General features: G+C 46.3%; 1 protein-coding gene across 4 annotated transcripts in view; it reads right to left on the bottom strand.

The window, feature by feature from the left end:
- Cfap251 (cilia and flagella associated protein 251) overlaps positions 1-20,260 on the bottom strand; it is a 74,100-nt gene that overhangs the window by 40,853 nt on the left and 12,987 nt on the right. For all 4 annotated transcript variants that reach the window (XM_047561498.1, XM_047561502.1, XM_047561500.1 and 1 more), the window contains exons 4-7: positions 14,810-14,950; positions 12,466-12,575; positions 6,141-6,252; positions 5,804-5,884 (exon numbers count right to left, since the gene is read on the bottom strand). In XM_047561498.1, the coding sequence (XP_047417454.1) occupies positions 5,804-5,884; positions 6,141-6,252; positions 12,466-12,575; positions 14,810-14,950 (444 nt within the window). The remainder of the gene's footprint in view (positions 1-5,803; positions 5,885-6,140; positions 6,253-12,465; positions 12,576-14,809; positions 14,951-20,260) is intronic.

Below are 20,260 nucleotides of genomic sequence, written 5' to 3'. Positions count from 1 at the left end.
TTTATTAGAGACAGGGTCTCACTGAGTTGCTTAGGTCCTCGTTAAGTTGCTGAGGCTGGCTTTGAATCCATGATCCTCCAGCCTCAGCCTCCCAACCCACTGGGATTACAGGCATGTGCCACCGCATCCAGCTAAATAATAATTTTAATTAAAATAAATAACCAAGAAGGGATATTAAACAGAAGACATGGCATGTGGTGAGCAATAAGAATATCATTTACATGTTGGTTGTTAAGGAAAGTACTATCAAGTATGTTCATTTTCAAGTCTTACTTATTACAATCCATAAACTAGAACAAGTGAAAGAAAGTAAGCCAATATTCGAAATACCCTTTTTTGGTACAGGGAATAGAACCCAGGGACTCATGCATGCCGAGCACACGTTCTGCCACTGTGTTATATTCCCCAGTCCCTCTCCAATGACCTTTATTCTGTGTCCTTGTGGACAAAGACTTCTACTTACACATTTCTAAAATTGACAGGGCCACAAGAGATCTTGGAACGAAAGCAAGACATTGGAAGAGGGGTCTGACTCCTGCCAAGATTGTGTATGGCTTGAGTTGCTGGCTCCCTTCCCCAGAATCACCTCTGCAGAAACTACAGAAGTGAGGAGAACACTGAAGGCAGAAACAACAACAATAACAGAGGGAGAAATTCCCGGGGAGCCAGGAGGCACGTGTCTAGAAACGTGCACGGGAGGTGGGCAGCTGCAGCTGGAGATGATGGACAACAGGGGCAGCGCCGAGGCAGGGGAAGCGGTCTGTGATCCAGTCCATTCATTCCCACCTCAGCTTCAAGCTCCCTCCCTTTCGACTGCTTGCCGAGTCCCACAGGAAAGTAAACTCCCCAGGCCACAAGCCCGGGGAGTGAGGACCTGATAAAAGCACGTGCAGGGACCAGAACTTACAAAGACTGACTATTCCCCAAGTGCCTGTAAGAAGCACAAGTAAGTCTGTGTGGGTGTGGCGGCCACACCTGTAACCCCAGCAACTTGGGAGGCTTAGGCAGGAGGATCACAAACAAGTTCAAGGCCAGCCTGGGCAACTTAGCAAGACCCCATCTCAAAAATAAAAAATAAAAGGGCTGGAAATGAGGCCCAGTCAGGGGTAGAACACTTGCCTCACCAGTGTGAAGCCCCTCTGTTTAATCCCCAGTCCTGCCAGGAAAAGAAAGTTTTCTCTGAAGGAAGTCGTCATCCCAAGCCTCACATTATTTCTATACTTTTTATAACACAACATTGAGAAGTCAATGAAAAATTACCAGACATGTGAAAGAGGCATATGCAAATGACTGAAAACCAACGGGGTAAAGCAAGTAGCAGAAAGAAGCCACAGGAGTCCAGGTGTTGGATTAGCAGCCACAGATCGACAACTGTGATTAATATGCTCAAGAAAGCAGAGGATAAGAGATTCTCAGCAGAGAGTTCTATTTTAAAAAAAGAAGCAAATGGAAATTTTAGATCTGAAAAAAGAAAGATTAAAAAATCTCAAAAGATATTTTAAAAGAAAATTAGATATAGCCAAAGAAATGATTAGCCAGTAGAAAAGGAAGATAAATTACAGTAGAAAACATCCAGACTAGAGCACAAAGAAATCAAAGGACGGAAAAACAGAAGAGAGAACAAAAGACCAATGGACACAATAAAAAAGATCCAAACGTATGTAATTAAGAGTCCCAGAAGAAGACTGTGGCAGAAGGAATGTTTAAAGAAACTATAACTGAGAATTCTCCTAAACTGAGAAAAGACAGAGCATCCCAGGTTCAAGAAACCCCCAAAAAAATAAGCTTTAAAAAAATCAACAACAGGGGCTGGGGAGATAGCTCAGTCGGTAGAGTGCTTGCCTTGCAAGCACAAGGCCCTGGGTTCGATCCCTAGCACCCAAAAAAAAAAAAAAAAAATCAGCAACATACCCACATACATACAGACACAACATTGAAAAATTGCTGAAAACCAATAGAAAATTCTAAAAAAGCAACCAGGTAACTTTTAAAATACAGATTGATGGTTGATTTCTTAACAGAAATGGAAGAAGTCAGAAGACAATGGAGTCATATCTTCAATGTGCTGAAAGAAAATAGAATTCTATGCCTAGGAAAATATCCTTCAAAAATAAAGACAATTTTTGGGTGTGGTGGCATGTGCCTATAATCCCAGTGGCTTGGGAGGCTGAGGCAGGAGGATCGCAGGTTCAAAGCCAGCCTCAGCAATTTAATGAGGCCCTAAACAACTCAGTGAGACCTTGTCTCAAAATAAAAAATACAAAAGGGCTGAGGATGTAGCTTAGTAGTACAGTGCCCTTGGGTTCAACCTCTGAAAGAAAGAAGGAAGAGAAGGAAGAGAAAGAAAGAAAGGAAGGAAGGAAGGAAGGAAGGAAGGAAGGAAGAAAAGAAAATTGCCATGAGAAAGGAAAGCATACATTTATACAAAGCCTTGTACAAGGACATTCATAGCAGCTTTGTTTTTAATAGCCACAACCCAAATGTCCATCAACAGTGGATAAACTGTAACATAACCATCTAATGCACTACTATTCAGCAATAAAGAGGAATAAACTCTTGATGCACAGAACAAAATGATTCAGTTAAAAAAGTCAAAGCCCTCAGCCAACAACAACAAAAAAGTCCATTTATATAAAATTCTAGAAAATGCAAATTAATAAGCACTAATAATGAGGAGAACAGGGGTTGGAAGATGGGAGGGTGGATCAGACCATACCTTGAAGGCCACAATATGGTGTTTTGATTTTATTTTAAGGGCAACGAGAACTCATAGAAGGGTTTAAGTAAGGGAGACACGCAATGCTTTACTCATTTAAAGAACATCACGTGACTGCAGTGGGAGGGAAGTGTTCAGGATGGGGCCGGAATGAGCTCAGACCCTGGGGAAGGAGCTGTTGTCAGGAGTGGAGGTAACCACAGCCTAGAAGGGAGGGTAGGAGAGATGCAGGGCAGAGGAACAGCTTCAGGGCTTCTTGGGGATGGATGAGAATACCCAAGAAAGTGTAGGAAGGAGAGGAAGAGGAGGAGAAGGACCAAGAAGAGGAGGAGGAGGAGGACCAGGAGGAAGAGGAGGAGGACCAGGAGGAGGAGGAGAAGGAGGAAGAAAACCAAGAGGAGGAGGAGGAGGAGGACCAGGAGGAGGACCAGAAGGAGGAGGAGGAGGACCAGGAGAAGAGAAAGAGGAAGAACTAAACAGACGAAGAAGCAAAGGAGGACGAGGGGAGAGAGGATGACTTAGAACCAAATCTGAGGAACACCAATATTTACAATGTGGGCAAATGAAAGAAAAAGAATCCACAAAGGAGCCACAGAGAGATGGGCCTGTGTAAGCCCCGGGATGAAGTAACTGCTGACAAGATGAAGGGTAAAACGATTTAATGTAGCCATCTGATTGGGTGTGCCAGCGACCACGATAAGCACGGTTTTGGTGGAGCCACGGGGTGGGAAAGAGTGGAAGAGGGACAGAAGGAAGCAAGATGCCCATCACCAGAAGGAGGCATGAGTTGGGTTACACTCAGAGCAACGAAAGCTACGCAACAGGGAAATAAGAGCATCAGAGCTGGAGAATGAACACGGGTGAATCCCAGAAGCAATGCTAAGCAGGTGAAGCAGTAAAATATACTTCAAATATATCCAGGTCAAAAGCAGGTCAAACAAAATAAGATGGAATTGAGGGATACATAAATAAGAGAAAAATAGAAGGAAAGCAAGGGAACGAACAACACAAAATTTGAGATAGTGGTTCACCTTAGGCAGAAAAAAAACCAAATGAGATTGGGGACAGGGAACAGAGAAGGACACAGTGGCACAAGCTTATAATGCCAGCTCCTCAGGAGGCCTTGACGGAAGGATCAAAAGTTTGAGGCCATCGGGGTACACAGGTACATTTTGTTTTCTCCTTTAAAATGTACACATTTTGCATACATGCTTTATTTAACCATAAAAATATAAAGATATCAAAGATTTCTTGCAAAAAAAAAGGAGAGATGAGGAAGTAGAGGAAACAGGTGTAGACAATTATTATTATTATTATTATTATTTTGGTACCAAGGATTGAATCCTGGGGTGCTTAACCACTGAGCCACCTCCCCAGCCCTATTCTGTATTCTATTTAGAGACAGGGTCTCGCTGAGTTGCTTAGGGCTGGCTAAGTTGCTGAGGCTGGCTTTGAACTTGTGATCCTCCTGCCCCAGTCTCCCGGGCCGCTGGGATTACAGGTGTGGGCCACCACGCCCAATTAGACAACCCTTGTAGAAATTTTATTGTGAAGAGGAGCAGAGGAAATAGCTGGGGGGCCAACAGGAGCTCTCTGAAGATAGGTGATAGACAGCATGTCTATGCCGATGGGGATGCAGGTGCAGGAGAGGCAGCGTTGACAGCAGCAGAGGAGCAGGTGGAAGGGAATGGGGGGGATCTAGCATGCTGCCCCCATGGCAGTTAGAGGGGAAAAGAAGATGGTGAGGTGGGAAGCAGGCAGCCTGGCCACCAGATCAGCCAGCCAGTGCTGAGAGCTATTTTGCTCTTAATGGCTGAATTCAAGGTCATATGAATCAGCTCTCTGGGCAGCTCTCTCCAGCCACATCCCCTGCTCAGCTAGTATACCATGAAGGTGGAATTTATTGGGGAAGAGGGGTGATGAGCTGTCCAACAGAACTTTCTGCAAGATGGAACTGTTCTGTGTGATCTGTGCTGCCAGATATAGAATCCAGGAGCCACATGTGAGGGCTTCAAAGGTGGCTAGAGAAACTGAGGAACCAATCTGAAGTCCTATTTCATTATCATCAATTTAAATTTAAATGGTGCATTCGGCAAAGTCACAGGATGCAAAGTTCCCCACATTTCTATATACAAGGAACAAATGATCTGAAAAGGGAGTTAAGAAAACAATTCCAATTGTAAGAGCATCAAAAAAATATCAAAAACACAGGGATAAATTTAATCTGGGATGTGGAAGATTTGTACAAAGGAAACTGTAGAACACTGCTGAAAAAAATTAAAGAAGATATAAATAAACACAAGGCATCTGGTACTCAAGGACTGGAAAATAATATTATTAAGATGACACCAGCACCCAGGGTGACCCGCAGACTCAGTGCAGTTTGTACAGAGCCCTGAGGCACTTTCTGTAGAAACAGGAAAACCCACGCTAAGTCACCACGTAGGCCTGACTGTGCATTAGTACGACTTTTAGAAGTAAGGGCAAAGAGGGAATCAGAGCACAGGACTGCAAAATGACTCTTTTTGGGTTTTAGATCCTGTGAGCCAGGCAGGTGCCTGGCACAGGGCACATCCTCAACAGATGTATAACGAATGAAGGATGCAAGGAACATTGTGACAACATGGCAGACAGCGGTGACACAGGAAAGCAAGAGACCCTACAGAAGTGCTGTAGGTGACCCTGGCAAGTCACCTCAGGTAAACGGGGAAGAACAATGATAACTTCTCTACCTACTTCATGAGCTGGTGACAAGGCTAGAAGCAGTAAGGAGCATGCATCTAGAACAGCTGGGTGACTTCAGACCGCGTATTTAATAATTACCAGTAGTCCACAGATGTTAATATCTCCTTGCTAGCATATGTGCCTGGGTTATGTGAGTTAATGTAAGTAAAGAATTTAGCAAAATCTGGCACATAATAAGTGCTTGAACTGTATTAGCTTTTATTAGCAAAGATGAACAAGGCCTGGGATACGAAAGTGTTTTTAAAAGCATTTCTGCACCACAGCAAAACTCCACTAAAGCCAAAGGTGGGATCTGACCCGCTTCAGTATAATGTCTGACTGAGGTTTGCAGACGGGCCTCACCTGGAAACCATAGTCCTTGGGGAGACTGAGGGTGCACGCGGGCGTCTCCACTGCCAAAGTCCACTTCCAGATGCACACTTTCTACAAAGGAGAGCACAGCGAGAGGCCTCTGAGGGCTGCTGCAGAGAGTTACCGCTCTTGTGGTGACACTGTAACTTTAGGCAAGTAAGCAAAGGACCACAAGCCAAGCCACAAACAGGGAGGTGCCAACTCTGCTCGGTGGAGTCTGGTCATCTCCTGGGAACGCTTCGGATGCCAGCTGGCTGGAGCAGAGCTGACCGTGGGGACACCTGACAGGTTGAACAGCTTGCTGAGGCTGGCCCAGAGGGTCCTTTACCTGGACTTCAGCGTCTGAGATGGTTGCCAGATACTTGGCGTCACGGGTCATGGCTATGGCCCTAATGCCGTTACCTTCTGGACAGCTGTCAAATATGGTGTGCACAGGAATCCTGCAAAACAGGCGGGGAGGGACAGCAGCCATGAGGCCTCCTGCATCCTGGCTCAGCTCAAACCTTCCAAACACATAACAAAATGTGGTCAAGTTGCAGTAGAATATTTATGTCTAATTGATTGATTCATTATTATTCACTAATCACATATATCTATATCTAGTTAATTTATTCATTGCTGCTCACTATTCCATAAGGGGAGTGAAACCCTGATGCAGGCCACGTAGGCAAAACAAAAAATATGCTGCTAGGGAAAGAGGCCAGACTTAAAGGCCACACATTTTGTGATTCCATTGATATGAAATGTCCAGAACAGGCAAATCCAGAGACAGAGCAGACTGTGGCTGCCAGAGGCCAGAGAGGGGATCGGGGGGCTTCTGCTACTGGGTACAGGGTCTCCTTTTGGGAGGATGAGAATGTTTTGGAACTAGACAGTTTTGGCTGCACAACATTGCGAATGTACTAAATGCCCAACCAACTGCACACGCCAAAAATGGACAATTGTATATTTTGTGAACTTGCCTGAATAACAACCAAAGGCCTAACGGGGATGGGCGTAAGAATGCTGTGGGGAAGAGCTCTCCTCCAAGCTCCAGGCCCGTCACCTGTCCCTGGGTGCCCACTCAGTGCAAGGCACTTGGCCAGGCATGAAGGAGGCAAATAAGAAAACCATGACCAAGAGGAGGCCGGCTCAGGAAAACGGGTGCCCTTCTGCTCCAGGAGTATGAGGGAGCTCGCCCTTCCCGGGAGCCGCGGAGCTGTGGCTCTGAGTTTTAAGTGTGTGTACCCTGAGCCCAGCAGTTGCGCTCCTGCAACTTTTCTAGAGACATTAGAGTAAAATTAAACAAAAGATACGTGCTCACGGTGATGCTGTATTAACAGCAAAGTACAACGCACACTTCCGTTAAAACAAGGATCATTTCAAACTATCGTGGCAAAGCCAGACAGTGGGTAACTCGGTTGCCACAGATCTAAGAAAACCTTGTGGGAAGAGCACAGCGTCCTGACACGCACGCGTGCCTGGTCATGGGTGTGAGCGCATCTGTGTGTCTAGAGAAAGTCCTGCAGGGCTGGCTGGAAATGGGGTCTGGCCCAGGAGGGACTTTCCTGTTCTACTTGCACACTTCTGTACACGTCACCGTGACGTCTGTGCAGAGGAGTTGGAGACTTGACATGGGCAGAATTTAAGCAGATGACATCGACACACCTAAGACAGACGAAGAACGCATGAAACCCAGCAGCAGTGGGGGAAGTGGGTTGTAATGTGGGTTCCAGCTTCTACTTCGAGGGAAGAGAGGGCGGCAGTGAGATGGAAGCCAGGCAGGTGATGCCCACTTGTGCCACCTTGGAGTCCTTTTGACCGTGAATTTAAACAGGCCCAGGCATGTCACATCGGTGCCCCAACTGAGGGCTACTCAGGTTCTGTCATTTCAGACACTTCTTTCTTTTTTATTTTTTTGTGGTGCTGGGGATTTGAACCCAGGTCCTTGTGCTTAGCAAGGCAAGCACTCTATCAACTGAGCTATATCCCCAACCCTCATTTCAGCAACTTCAACCTACTGAGAAGAGGCCCCCAAATTCACTTGCAAGGCAACCTCAAATTTTTGAGAATGACACAGTGGTGTTCTCAGTGGGAATGCATCTTATCTCTGAAGACATTTGGAGAGAAGATGAAGTTGGTCAGACTCATAAGAAAATTTGTTCTTTATTTTTTTTAGGAATACATAATGTTTAAGAGAATTTGACATATCAGAGTTTCTCACAGATTATGTTTGATTCTAATTTAAAACATGTAGTGGATTTAGACTTGTGATTTCAAAATGCAATCCTATTATGTTTGTGTACAATGTTACGACACTTAAGACGACTTAAGATTTGCCATATTTGTGACTAAATTTATTAGATTTCTAAGAATTACTTAAGTTCCAGTGAAGAATTTGTTAGACTACTAAAAAACTTAAACAAAAAACTGAATATATTAAATTTATAAATGCAGTTTAAAATGCTTAAAAAGAGCTAATAATCAAATTTGTGAAGCCAAACATTAATCCAAGCTTCCTCAAAGGTGATTACAAAAATATGCTAGATTTATAAATGAGTAAGACTCTTAAGTTGAACAAAACGCTTAAGGAAGAACTATGGTTTATAATCTGTCACTTTAATACAGTGGATATTAATTCTAAAGCCAAAACATTCTCTGAGTAATCTTTTCTGGGTCCCAAAACCACCATTTGGGAGATGGCAAAACTCGAATCCACATTGCATTTGAATTGTTAATCACAGATAAGCTTTATTTCTGATCTAGAAAAAGAAGTCGCGGGCTGGGGATATAGCTCAAGCTGGTAGAATGCTTGCCTTGCAAGCACAAGGCCCTGGGTTCAACCCCCAGCACCACAAAAAAAAAAGTCTCTCCCCTCAAGATGCTGCACCTAGCAGGGAGTCAGCCTCATAATGAGTAAAGTGGACAACAGGTCAGCACTGCTCATAGCAGGCGAGCTCTGTCGGGGGGGAGAGGCACCGCTGAAGGGCCCCTATGCAGGGTTTGCGGATGTCCTACTGCGTGGCATGGTGACTTTCCCTCATGGTCAAGTGGGAAAGAGCACTAGGACTGCTAACCGTCAGTGAAGACTTTAGTTTTCAATTGAAGTGGATTAAAAGAATTAGTTTTTCATCAAAATGCATTAAGACTAGTTTATCAAAATCAAATGATGAGCCAGGTACAGTGGTGCACACCTGCAATCCCAGCTACTGGGGAGGCTAAGGCAGGAGGATCATAAGTTCAAGGCCAGCCTCAAGACCCTGTCTCAAAATAAAAAATACAAAAAAGAAAGGGGGTACGGATATAGTTCAGTGGCAGAGTATCCCTGGATTCAACACCCAGTACCACAAAAAGAAAGAAAAAAAGAAAAATCAAAATGTGGTTTATCCATATAATGGAATGCTGATTCAGTCATCAAAAGGAACGAAGCATTGACACACGATATGACACAGATGAACCTTGAAAACCTGCTCCATGAAAGAAGCCAGACACAAAAGGCTACATATTGCTTGATTTCATGAATGTCCATAGTAGACACATCTACAAAGGCAGAAAGGCGGGACCTGGGGAAGATAGCACGGGGAGTTCATGAGTCCAGAATTTCTATTTGGGTGATAAAATGTCACTCAATTTTTGAAAATAGTGGTGAAGGTTGCACACTGTGGCTATAATTGATACTATTGAATTATACATTTTTTTAAATGGTTAAAGTGGTAGATTTTAAGTTGTATACACTTTACCACAATAAAATAAGATTGGCATCCTATAATAAGATCTGTGTTACAGAGAAAGAGCCAAAGAGTGAACTGATGGCAAGGAGATCACACCGGGGGGAGGGGAGGGAGGGAGAGGAGGGGAGGAGAAGCAGTGGGGAGGTCGCCCAGGTTGTGTGGGAGGGAGGGTTCAGCAGGAGATACCCATGGGACATCCAGGTGGAAAGTCTCCAGCAGCTTCCTCTTCAGGAAGAAGAGGGACACTGAGAGTTGTCATCGAGATTATGACTCTTCTACCTGGGGAACAAGGTCACCGGCGGCCTCCTCATCATGAGTCATGTTCAAGGGATGGCCAGGAAGGGGAGTCTGAGAAGAGACTAGAAAGAAGAGCCATAGCACAGATGGGAACCAGTGGGGTGTGGTCTCAGAGAAGCCACAGAAAATGCAGAGTTGGATGTCACCGAGAACCAGGTAAGGTTAGGGTGGGGACTGGGTGACATGGCCTATGGAGATCTCCAGGAAGCCGGGGGACCCACCCTCCAGAATGTTAACAGAACTTCTGCCTAATCTTCTCATTCATCTGGACCCTCCCCACACCCAAGCAGGGCCTATGATCCTGCTGGACAATCTAGAGCTGCTGTCTGCCTCTAGGCCCAGGGATTAAGACAGAAAACCCACCCATGAGCATCTATCACGGGCCAGGTACAGGTTCACCTGATGTTCACAACAATCCTGAACCATGTCCCTGCAAATTCCTGTCCACCCAGAACCTCCGGATGTGACTCACTGGGAAACGGTCTTTGCAGATGTCGTTAGTTAAGACGAAGTCATACTGGATGAGGAAGGCCCGAGACCCGGGGACGGGGCCCGACAGAGGAGAAGACAGAGAGACACAGGGAGAAACGCCCCGTGAAGATGGAGGCTGAGGCTGGAGGGCTGTGTCCCCAAGCCAAGGAATGCAAGGGAAGCCACAAGCAGGGGGAGCCAGGGGAGGGGCCCCAGCAGGAATCAACCTGCTGACACCTTGACTTTGGACTTTTGGCTTCCAGGACCGTGAGAGAGTAAAGTTTTGCTATTTTAAGCCACCTAATTTGTGGTCGTTTGTTACAGCAGCCTGAAGAAGTCAAACAGTAGGTATTATCCTCATTTTTTCTACAAATGAGGAAAGTCACTAGGCGTCTTTAGGCCTCCAAGCCTCACAGCTAGCACACAACAGGCCAACAAGCCAGCTGGCCCCAGAGCCTGCACGCTCCTTCCTCCCGGCTCTGTGGTTTAATGTCACTTGGGAGTCCACCGAGCCCTGCCCTCTCCTTCCCATCCTTCCGGCGTGTAGCGTCACCACACGCTGATCCACTTCAGGCTCCAGCTATTTTGCTCTCTGTAACTCCAGGGCTCTTTTGGGCAACATCTACTGTATTCCCAGCGATCACAGCAGCACGCGCATTTCCAGATTCCCAGTCCCAGGCCCAGATAAGCCAGCCTCCTGCTTGGCAGCCATTGCTCCAAGTGACACGTCAGCCTGACCGCCCCCAGCTGCCCAGGCAGCTTCTTGCCTAGTGTTTCCCAAACTACCTGTGGTGAAGGACTCTTTCTAAATTTGTCATTCCACTGCAGACAAATGCTTTCCTAAAGTAAAATCACTGTGGCGGGCGAGGTCAGGCGGCCAGCGAGTTCCCAGAAGCTTCCTCTCACTTTCTCTGCTTCCTGTTCAACACGGGCCAGCTCGGCCTGTGCACTGCACATTGAGCAGCGCTGCGCTGGCCCCAGAAGTCCCTCAGTTCCTTGGCTTCATGCACTAGAAGAAAGGGGGCCACAAACGCTGAGCTTCACGGTTGGGAGGAAGGGCACGGGAGGATGGTCTCCTTGATTCCTGGAGAAACTCCCTTCCAGTGTCACCAGCAGGAGTACAGGAGCGGCACGACCTGCCAAGCAACCACAGAGGGCGCAGATCCCCACGGCCTGGGCCCAGGCTCCCGAGCCTGAGGGTCTGGACTTGCTGACCCCATCAACACCCTGGGCTGGTCTCTGCGACACTGCACCGAAAGGACTCCCTGTCCACCCAGGGGAAGAAGCCACTGCAGTTCCGGTCTCAGATGCCAGAGCGGGTCAAAGCCTCCTACCCTGAGGAGAACGGGAGACCCGGTCCAGGGGAGGGCTCCCTACAAAAGCCCTGGGCCCTCACAACTGTGAGGTCATCCCAAACCAGGGAAGGCCGGGCATGCCACAGCCCAGAGGAGCCCAGGGGGCACGACAAGTACGTCTAAGTGGTGACCTGGCTGGGATCCTGAAACAGAAAAGGGACATTAGGATGAAACTAAGGAAATCTAAATAAACTCCAGATGCAGACAACAACAGTGCTATCAACGCTGGCTCCTTACCTGTAACCATGTACTACGCTGACGTCAGATGTAAACAAAAGAGGAAACCGGCCAGGGGTACGCGGGAAACCTCTTTACTATCAATCTAAAACTGCCCCGAAAAACTGGAAGTTTATCATTTTAAAGGAAGGTTGTGATCTGGGCAAACTGTTAGGCTGCAGAGGAAAGCCTCCGGGCGGGCAGACACGTGGAGCAGAGTCAAGCACAGCCAGCCAGCGGAACGTGCCCACAGCAGGGAGTGCCCACAGCAGGGAGGCCAGGCAGCAAGAGACGTGGTGGGAAGCACTTGTGGGGACTACTTAGAACTTCCCAGGAAGGCTGGTAGAGGCTTGCCTAGCAAGTGTGAGGCCCTGGGTTCCATCCCAAGTACTGAAAAACACCTTCTTTCCCCACAGAAGAGGAAGCCGGACCAGTGGCTAGAAACCTGTCCTGATGAGAGCAGTGCTGTTCACTGTAAGTGACAGATCTGGCTTCTGCGTGCTGGGATACTCCCTGCCCAGCCTAAGTTTCTGGGCCCCAGCGTTCCTTGCAGCGGCAGTGGGTATACAGAAATCGGGGGAAGCAGTCATGACCCGCAGCCTACCCTGTGAACGAGTCCCATATGATTATCAGGCAGTCTGGCCCTTTGTCCGCTGTGGCGATCCACCGCCGGTCTTCACTGACGCAAAGGCAGGAGATGACGTTGGGGTGGCCCTGTGGAAACGAGGGGATGCTGCTGTGACACACCCAGGACAGCCGGGCCTCAGGCGCCGCGGGGAAGACTGGGCACCTGCAGAGAGGTCCCAGCTCCCTCTAGGCTCCTCTGGGCAGAGCTTCTCCCGGGGGCCTCCATCTCCTGGTGGGTGTGTCTCAGAATCTCTCCTCAGAACACCTGAAGGACAAGCCACCCTCCCCACAGGACTAGCTGCTCCCCGAGGGTCGAAGCCCTGCTCACCCCCCTCCCAGGCTGTGGCCCTCCCACCCACCCGAGGGATTCCCCGCAGCCCACCTCCTGGGACCACAGCTCCATTTCAGGTCACCAAGCACCTCTGGAGCAAAACGACCCTCCTGGTCTCTCCCACGCCCTGGGATGGCTCCCACACAACGAGGAGTCTCAGGATACGTGCGAATGCCCCAGAGGGCAGCACTCTGCTGGGTGAGGCCCGTTTCCCTCCTCCCTCGCTCGGCACCAGCCACGCTGGCCTTCCTTCTTGAGCCTCACACAGGGCCTGAATGCTTGGAGCTCCCGCGCTTTGGAAAGTTCTTCCCCTCAAACATCCCTGTTGGCTCACCTCATCCCTCAGGTCTCAGCAGAAGCAGACTTTCTAAGTCCCTGCCCACCCAACCCAGAGGAAGGGGTGCCTGTAATCCCAGCATTGAGCCTGAGGCAGGATCTCAGCAAGGCCCTCGGAAACTTGGTGAGACCCTGTCTCAAGAAAAATAAAAAGGACTGGGGATGTGGCTCCGTGGTAAAGAGCCCCCGGTCCAATCTCCAATGCCAAAAGATAAACATTAAAAATAATAAAAATTTTAACATTAAAAAAGGACTGGGAATATAGCTCTGGGAAAGAGCCCCAGGTAATCCCTAGTGCCAAAAATAAGCCAGTAAATAATCCAATGAAATAAAATAAAAAGGGCTGGGGATGCAACTCAGTGGTGAGCACCCCTACATTGAATCTCCAGCACTAAAAAAATTAAAGTAAGTCTCTCTCACCCTGATTTTTCCTGGCCCATTTCACACTGTTACAATCTGTGACCATATTGTCATGTGTTCAATATGTGTTGGATGTCTCTTCGCGCTAGTCTGCACGCTCACTAGGACAGGGACAGGACAGTAGGTGTACTGCCTTCCTCATGACCACACACCCACAATCAGAAAGACAGTGGTACTGATAAATATTTGTGGTATAAATGAATGGTCAAGGCCGTCCCCGGCCACTGACCCAGGTGAGACTGGACTCCTGCAGGGCTCATGGCCTCCATTCCATCTCCCCCCTCCTCTGGCCTGTCTACAAGATCCCCTTCCCTTTGCCTGCGCACTCAACCAGGCCCCAAGGCAGCTGCGTGCTGATTTGTGGTGTGTCTCTGCATTTCCAGAAAGGAGAGTCCTTGAGCTGCACACGCATCTTGGACTCCTGGCTCAATGCTGAGCATTGCCCAGGCTCTTGGTAAGTACTTTGTGAAGTTTCTGAACTAGGTATTGACTAAGGAGGGTCCTATAAACATCAGTGAAAAGATAACGTGGACTGTTCACCAGGTCACCCAGGGCAGTCAGGTAGATGAATGAGGACAATGAAAGGGGTCAGAAGTGAGGAACGGAGGAAGCAAAGTGGTGTGAGGAAGATGGACACTCAGAAGACAGGCGGGGTGAACTAAGAAAGCTGCTGAAGGGAGGGAGGGAGGGACAGGAGGCCCACTGACCTCCTGAATATGTCAGGTCAGGAGAACTCCAGCCACCGTTTACCAGTGCAGTCTTGAGCAACTCACATAAACCATTCTGAGCCTCCATTTCTTTTTCTGTAAAAGGGGTATGCTAATACCCAGTTCTCAGCATGGTTATGAGGATCCAAGCTCAATGGACACTAGAAAGAAGTCTAAGCACTCATGGGGCATGACTCCCTGGTGAACAGATGTCCTTGTGCTTCACTGTGGTTCTGTGGAGACGTCATGATCTACATTGTCCACATTTTTGTGGAAGTTTAAAAAAAAACAGATGTTTTAAATTCTTGCAAGGATAAAATTAATATCCACTGCTATTTGTCAACTGCTGCTGATTAGAATCATAGAGGCAATGAGCAAAAACATGTGTTTCTAAAAGTAGGATTTGCTGTAGTTCAAAGGAGAGGCAGGGACGTATGACAAGGATACGCTGCGGTCAGCCTGAAAGTCCACAGCGAATGGCTACCTGCAAGTCAGTGCCCCTCTGCCAGCAGGAAGGCTCCACTTACCTGTAGGTGGTGCTGGCTGTTCCTGAAGAGGTTATAGATGACCGCAGTGTGAGCACACACGTACAGAAGGACTCTCTGGGTCTTGTCTCGAATGTAGAAGACAGGGAGGGAGCTGTTCCATCCAAATGACCAGGTCAAGGTCTGGAAGACAAACGCAAAGCCAGCAGGACACTAGCGTGCTGAGCCCAGAGCAGGTTCCTGACCAGTGCCTGGAGGAAAACTTCACAGCGGCAAACCACGAAGAAAAACCACTTTAAGAAAGTTCTTAGCAGCGAGCTGGGTATGTGGTACAGGCCAGCAGTCCCAGCTACTCGCGAGGCTGAGGCAGGAACGATCGCAGGAGTCCAGAATTTCGAGGCTAGCCTGGATGACAGCAAGATTACCATCTCAAGAAGAAAAAAGAAAAAAAGTCTCAACAACATGCTGTGATATGAAGTTTTGAAGAGATGACACTAAGTGAGAGAAACCTCACAAAAGGCCACGTTTTAGATGGGCAGGTGGCTGAGGTAGGAAGATCACAAGTTCAAAGCCAGCCTTGGCAACTTAGCGAGACCCTGTCTCAAAATAAAAAGTAAAAAGGGCTGGGATGTAGCTCAGTGGTTAAGTGTGCCTGGGTTCAATCCCTGGTACCCACCACCCCAAAAAATTAAGAAAAGGGACATGGCTTCTGAGAGGGAGCCTTCAATGCACACCAGTGGTGGATAGAGGTGCGCATGGCACAGAAACTGCTACGAGATAAAAATGGGTGAAGTTGAGAGAGGCAAGAAGGTGCTTGCTCAGAAGTGTGCCCAGGGCCACACCATGGGAAAGGGTGGTCAGTGCAAGACGGGGCCAAACCTCCATGGACTGCTTGAGCGGAAGGCAGGTCAGGCCCTGGACTCTCCAATAGGAATGTAGGTGTTGCCTGGAGTGTTTGGAGAATACCAAAAGGTTCCTCCCGGAACTAAACCATCTTTGCTGGTATTAAGAAGGGAGAGAGGGCAGATTTAATAGCTTACCCAGAAAAGCTACTAATAAGGAACAGCCACAGGCTTGCTTACTGCAGACCTTCACTGATAGTACCTTCTCGCACCATCATTTAATTGATGGCAGACACCAGAATTCGGATCAGGAAGGGCTGGCAGAATTTTCTTTTTAGTTGTAAATGGACACAATACCTTTATTTTATTTATTTTTTTATTTTTTTGTGCAGTGCTGAGGATAGAACCCAGTTCCTCATGTGTGTGAGGGAAGCAAGCACTCTACCACTGAGCCACAACCCCAGCCCTGGCAGAATATTTTTGTTGGGATAGTCCTGGTTCAAACAAAATTGACTTGTAGTTAAATGGATATTATTTTTTTAAAAAGTTTTGATAGTAACCCCAATTTAGTAAGTACGATCACCATTTTTCCTTTCCAAAGATATGGTTGGAATTAATTAGTAATGTCCAACCTTTCGCAGAGATGGTAAAGGTTATCTAAAGCCTACTGGAGATTGGTTTTGTACCTAGATTATGTGACTTGTTATGTGAATAGGTTTAAATTCTGGAGGAGATCCCTTCACTGTCTCCGAGCCTAGCAAGACTCACGTGCGTTTCAATTTGTGTTCATCAGCCTGTTAAGTGTCATGGCTGACGAACAGGAAGCAGTCCGGTCTACTTTATATTTTTGTTGACTAGGCCCATTAGGAATTAGAATTCCTCATATCTGGGGCTGGGGAGATAGCTCAGTTGGTAGAGTGCTTGCCTTGTAAGCACAAGGCCCTGGGTTCGATCCCCAGCACCAAAAAAAAAAAAAAAAAGAATTCTTCGTATCTACAATGCTGCCTTTTATTTATGTGTAATATCAAATAAAGAATATGTAACACATTTTTGCAAGTTCTGATGTTTTAAAGTCAGCATGATACAACAGCAAGCTGGATTTTACTTTTGAATTCTTTACTTTCTGTATCAGACTAAGTTAAAATGCAGGATTGTCTTTAAACAGCTATTCAAAACACACAAAACTGCAGAACGACTGTGTGTGTCATTGGGTAGTGGGGCTTTTGCCAAGTCATTAGAAGGATTAAAGTAGAAGAGATATCCCACCAGCATAAATTTGCAAATTATGTGATCATAAGACTTAAGGCAATTAAAAACAAAATCACAGATCAAAAAAATTTAAAATAGAGTTATCACACCAGGAATGGTGGCACAGGCTGAAATCACAGATACTCAGAGGGTTGAAGCAGGAGCATCACAAGTTCAGGGCCAGCCTGGGGAACTTTGCAATACCTTGCCTCAAAATAAGAAAGAAAAAGCAGGGCAGAGTTAGGTGAAGGGGCAGCGACGAAGGATGTGGCTCAGTAGTAGAGTGACCCTGGGTTCAATCCGCAGTGACGGAAAAAATTATAATTTGATCCAGCAATTAAACTTCTGAGTATAAATCCAAAACAGTCCAAAGGAAGGACTCAGAAGATATTTGTACACTCGTGTCCATAGCAGTACTATCTACAAGAGCAAAAAGGCAGAAGCAACCCCAGTGTCCACTGATTAATGAATGGATGAACAGACAGAAGTCTTTCCATACAGTGGAATATTATTCAGCCCTTAAAAGGAAGAAAGTTCTGACACAGGCTACAACATGGGTGAACCTTGAAAACATTACGTGAAGTGATAAAGATAGTCACCAGAGGACAAGCACTTCTATGCAGATCCCTGGTTATCAAATTCACACAAGGAGAATGGCAGGCACCAGTGGCTCAGGGGAGGAAAGGACGGAGAGTTTTGGTTAAATGGGTGCAGAGTTTCAGTTTTACAAATGTGAATGAAAAGGTTGTGGGATGGATGGGGTGGGGGTTGCCCAGCACTGTGAATGTCCTGAACACTGTAGAACTGTATGCTCAAAATGTTTAAGGTGGACAATTACATGACATATGTATTTTTAAAAATTTAACAAAATATTTAAAGGTAAATTTTATGACATTAAAAAAGAAAAGAGCCAGGTGTGGTGGCCCACGCCTGTAATCCCAGTGGCTCAGGAGGCTAAGGCAGGAGGATGGCGAGTTCAAAGTCAGCCTTAGCAACTTAGTGAGGTCCTAAGCAACTCAGTGAGACCCTGTCTCTAATAAAATACAAAAAAGGGCTTAGTGGTCAAGCACCTCTGGGTTCAATCTTTGGTACCAAAAGAGCAAGAGAGAGAGAAAGAAATGAAAAAGTCTTTAACAGCAAATAGAAACCACTCCTACTCTTCCGTTCCCCAAGACGCAGACCTCACCAACACACAGTGAGCAGTTAACGTGGTGAGGGGCTGGGGAGATAGCTCAGTCGGTAGAGTGCTTGCCTTGCAAGCACAAGGCCCTGGGTTCAATCTCCAGCACCAGAGAAAAAAAAAAAAACAAACAAACAAGGTGAAATTTCATTTACTTCCTGAAAGCACAGAGAACAGACAGGTGATAATAAAACCAATAAGTAACTTTACAAGAAAGGCATGTTCAACCTAAGTATTTGGTTCTTATATATCATTTTTCCTGGAAGGATAAAAGATAAAGAGACAAAATTCCCTTAGATGAATTAAAAGTTCCACATTGCTAGGAATAAATCAAAAACAAAAATTTCATTAAGTAAAAAATTATAGGTACTAAAATCTATTACTTTTTTTTTTTGGCATCAGAGTTTGAAACCAGGGGTAGTTTAACCCCTGAGTCACATCCCCAGCCCTTTTTATTTTTTATTTTGAGACAGGGTCTTGCTAAGTTGCTTAAGGCCTCACCAAGTTGCCGAGGTGCTGACTTTGAACTTGTGATCCTCCTGCCTCGGCTTCTGGTACAGGGATTAGAGGCGTACACCACCATGCCCAGCTAAATATATTACTTTTAATAGTAGCTTTTTAATTGGGTTTTTTTTTTTTTTTTTTTTTTTTTTGGGTGCTGGGGATTGAACCCAGGGCCTTGTGCTTACAAGGCAAGCACTCTACCAACTGAGCTATCTCCCCAGCCCCTTTTAATTGTAATTTTATGTTTAAAGTCTACTGCTTTTAATTCAATGATAGCTTATTTTTGTAGTAATCTTGTGTGTATCCATACAAATTGTGGGGCATTCATATAATGGGATATTATACAGTGATAAAAAGAAATGGCTACCAAGCCGCAAGACATGGAAAACCCTTCTGTGCATAGTGCTACGTGGAAGTAGCCAGGCTGAAAAGGCTCCAGATATTCAGGAAAAGGCAACACGATGGAGACAGTAAAAACCCCAGTGGAAGCCAGGGCTCAGAGGGAGGAAGGAGGGGGAACATAGAGATTCTGAAGGCAGTGACTGTCTTCTGAAAGATCCTGAAATGGTAGATACACATCATTACATGCTTGTCAAAGGCCACGGAACGTACAGCACAGAGTGACCCCCTTATGGGAACTAAGGACTTCATAAACAATAATTCATCAGTGTTGGCTCACAAATGTACCACTCTTGCAAGGTTTAAAGAAAGGGTGACCTGGGGAAGAGGGAGGTGCAAGGGAGCATATGGGGACTCTCTGTACTTTGGACTTAATTTTTCAATAAGTTTAAAACTGCTCAAAAAATAGACTATTAAAAATTAACTGATACTGTACCCAGGGCAGACTAGAGGGAGGCTACATTCCTTGTCGCTCTGTAACTCCGGTTTCAAGCAGAGGATATCTGTTTCTTGGACCCCCAGACCAACTGACTGCGCCCTATCACCAGGACCTCAGACCAACTGCACCCGGCCTCCAGGATCCCGGAACCACACCAAACACACCCCACCTCCAGGACCCCTGCCTGACCAACCGCACCCCACCTCCAGGACCTCCAGCTGACCACGGCCACACCCTGAGCTGCAGCTCCCCCTATGCCAACACATTTGGAAGCCAGAGTGGTCATCTTGGATAAACATGGAAGCCATAGCTCCGATCTTTAGGTGGGGCAAATCCCATCCTGAGACCCCTGCTGGAGGCTTGAAGCTCAATGTCGGGTACCTCTGATGCATCAGGCTACTGACCACTAGGAGGTTTCATTACTATATGACTGTTATACTGTAGATTTTCTTTTTATCCTTATTGAAAAATTTTAAGTTTTTATTTCTTTACTTTTCTTGCTCTTTTCCTTTTGTTTACCTGTTCCCTCAGAATCTCTTTCTCCCTTTTTTGCATGCTAATATCCAATTTCTTTTGATTACACTCTCACCCTTTCTATTAACTAGAACTTCTGTATATTCTTTTCTTATCCCATTAACAGCCACATTCTACAACCCTCTGCATCCTCTTTGTCCTCCATTAGAAACTGCAGACCTTATTGCAAATCTGTTTGTTTTACTGAAGATAATATTTGAACTCATTCTGTTTATTATGACAATTTTGTTATTGTCCTCATAGGGGCTATTTGGTCTAGGATTGCATAGTGTCTGAATTGGGCACTGCTAATATTAATCTCCCCTTAAAGAAAAGGTTTTGGAAACCTATAGGCCCACTATAAGCCT

This window comes from Sciurus carolinensis, chromosome 8 (genome assembly GCF_902686445.1).
Source record: "Sciurus carolinensis chromosome 8, mSciCar1.2, whole genome shotgun sequence".
Lineage (NCBI taxonomy): Eukaryota > Metazoa > Chordata > Mammalia > Rodentia > Sciuridae > Sciurus > Sciurus carolinensis.
The sequence above is the reverse complement of the archived record's forward strand: the minus strand, read 5'-3'. Positions and strand labels throughout refer to the sequence as shown.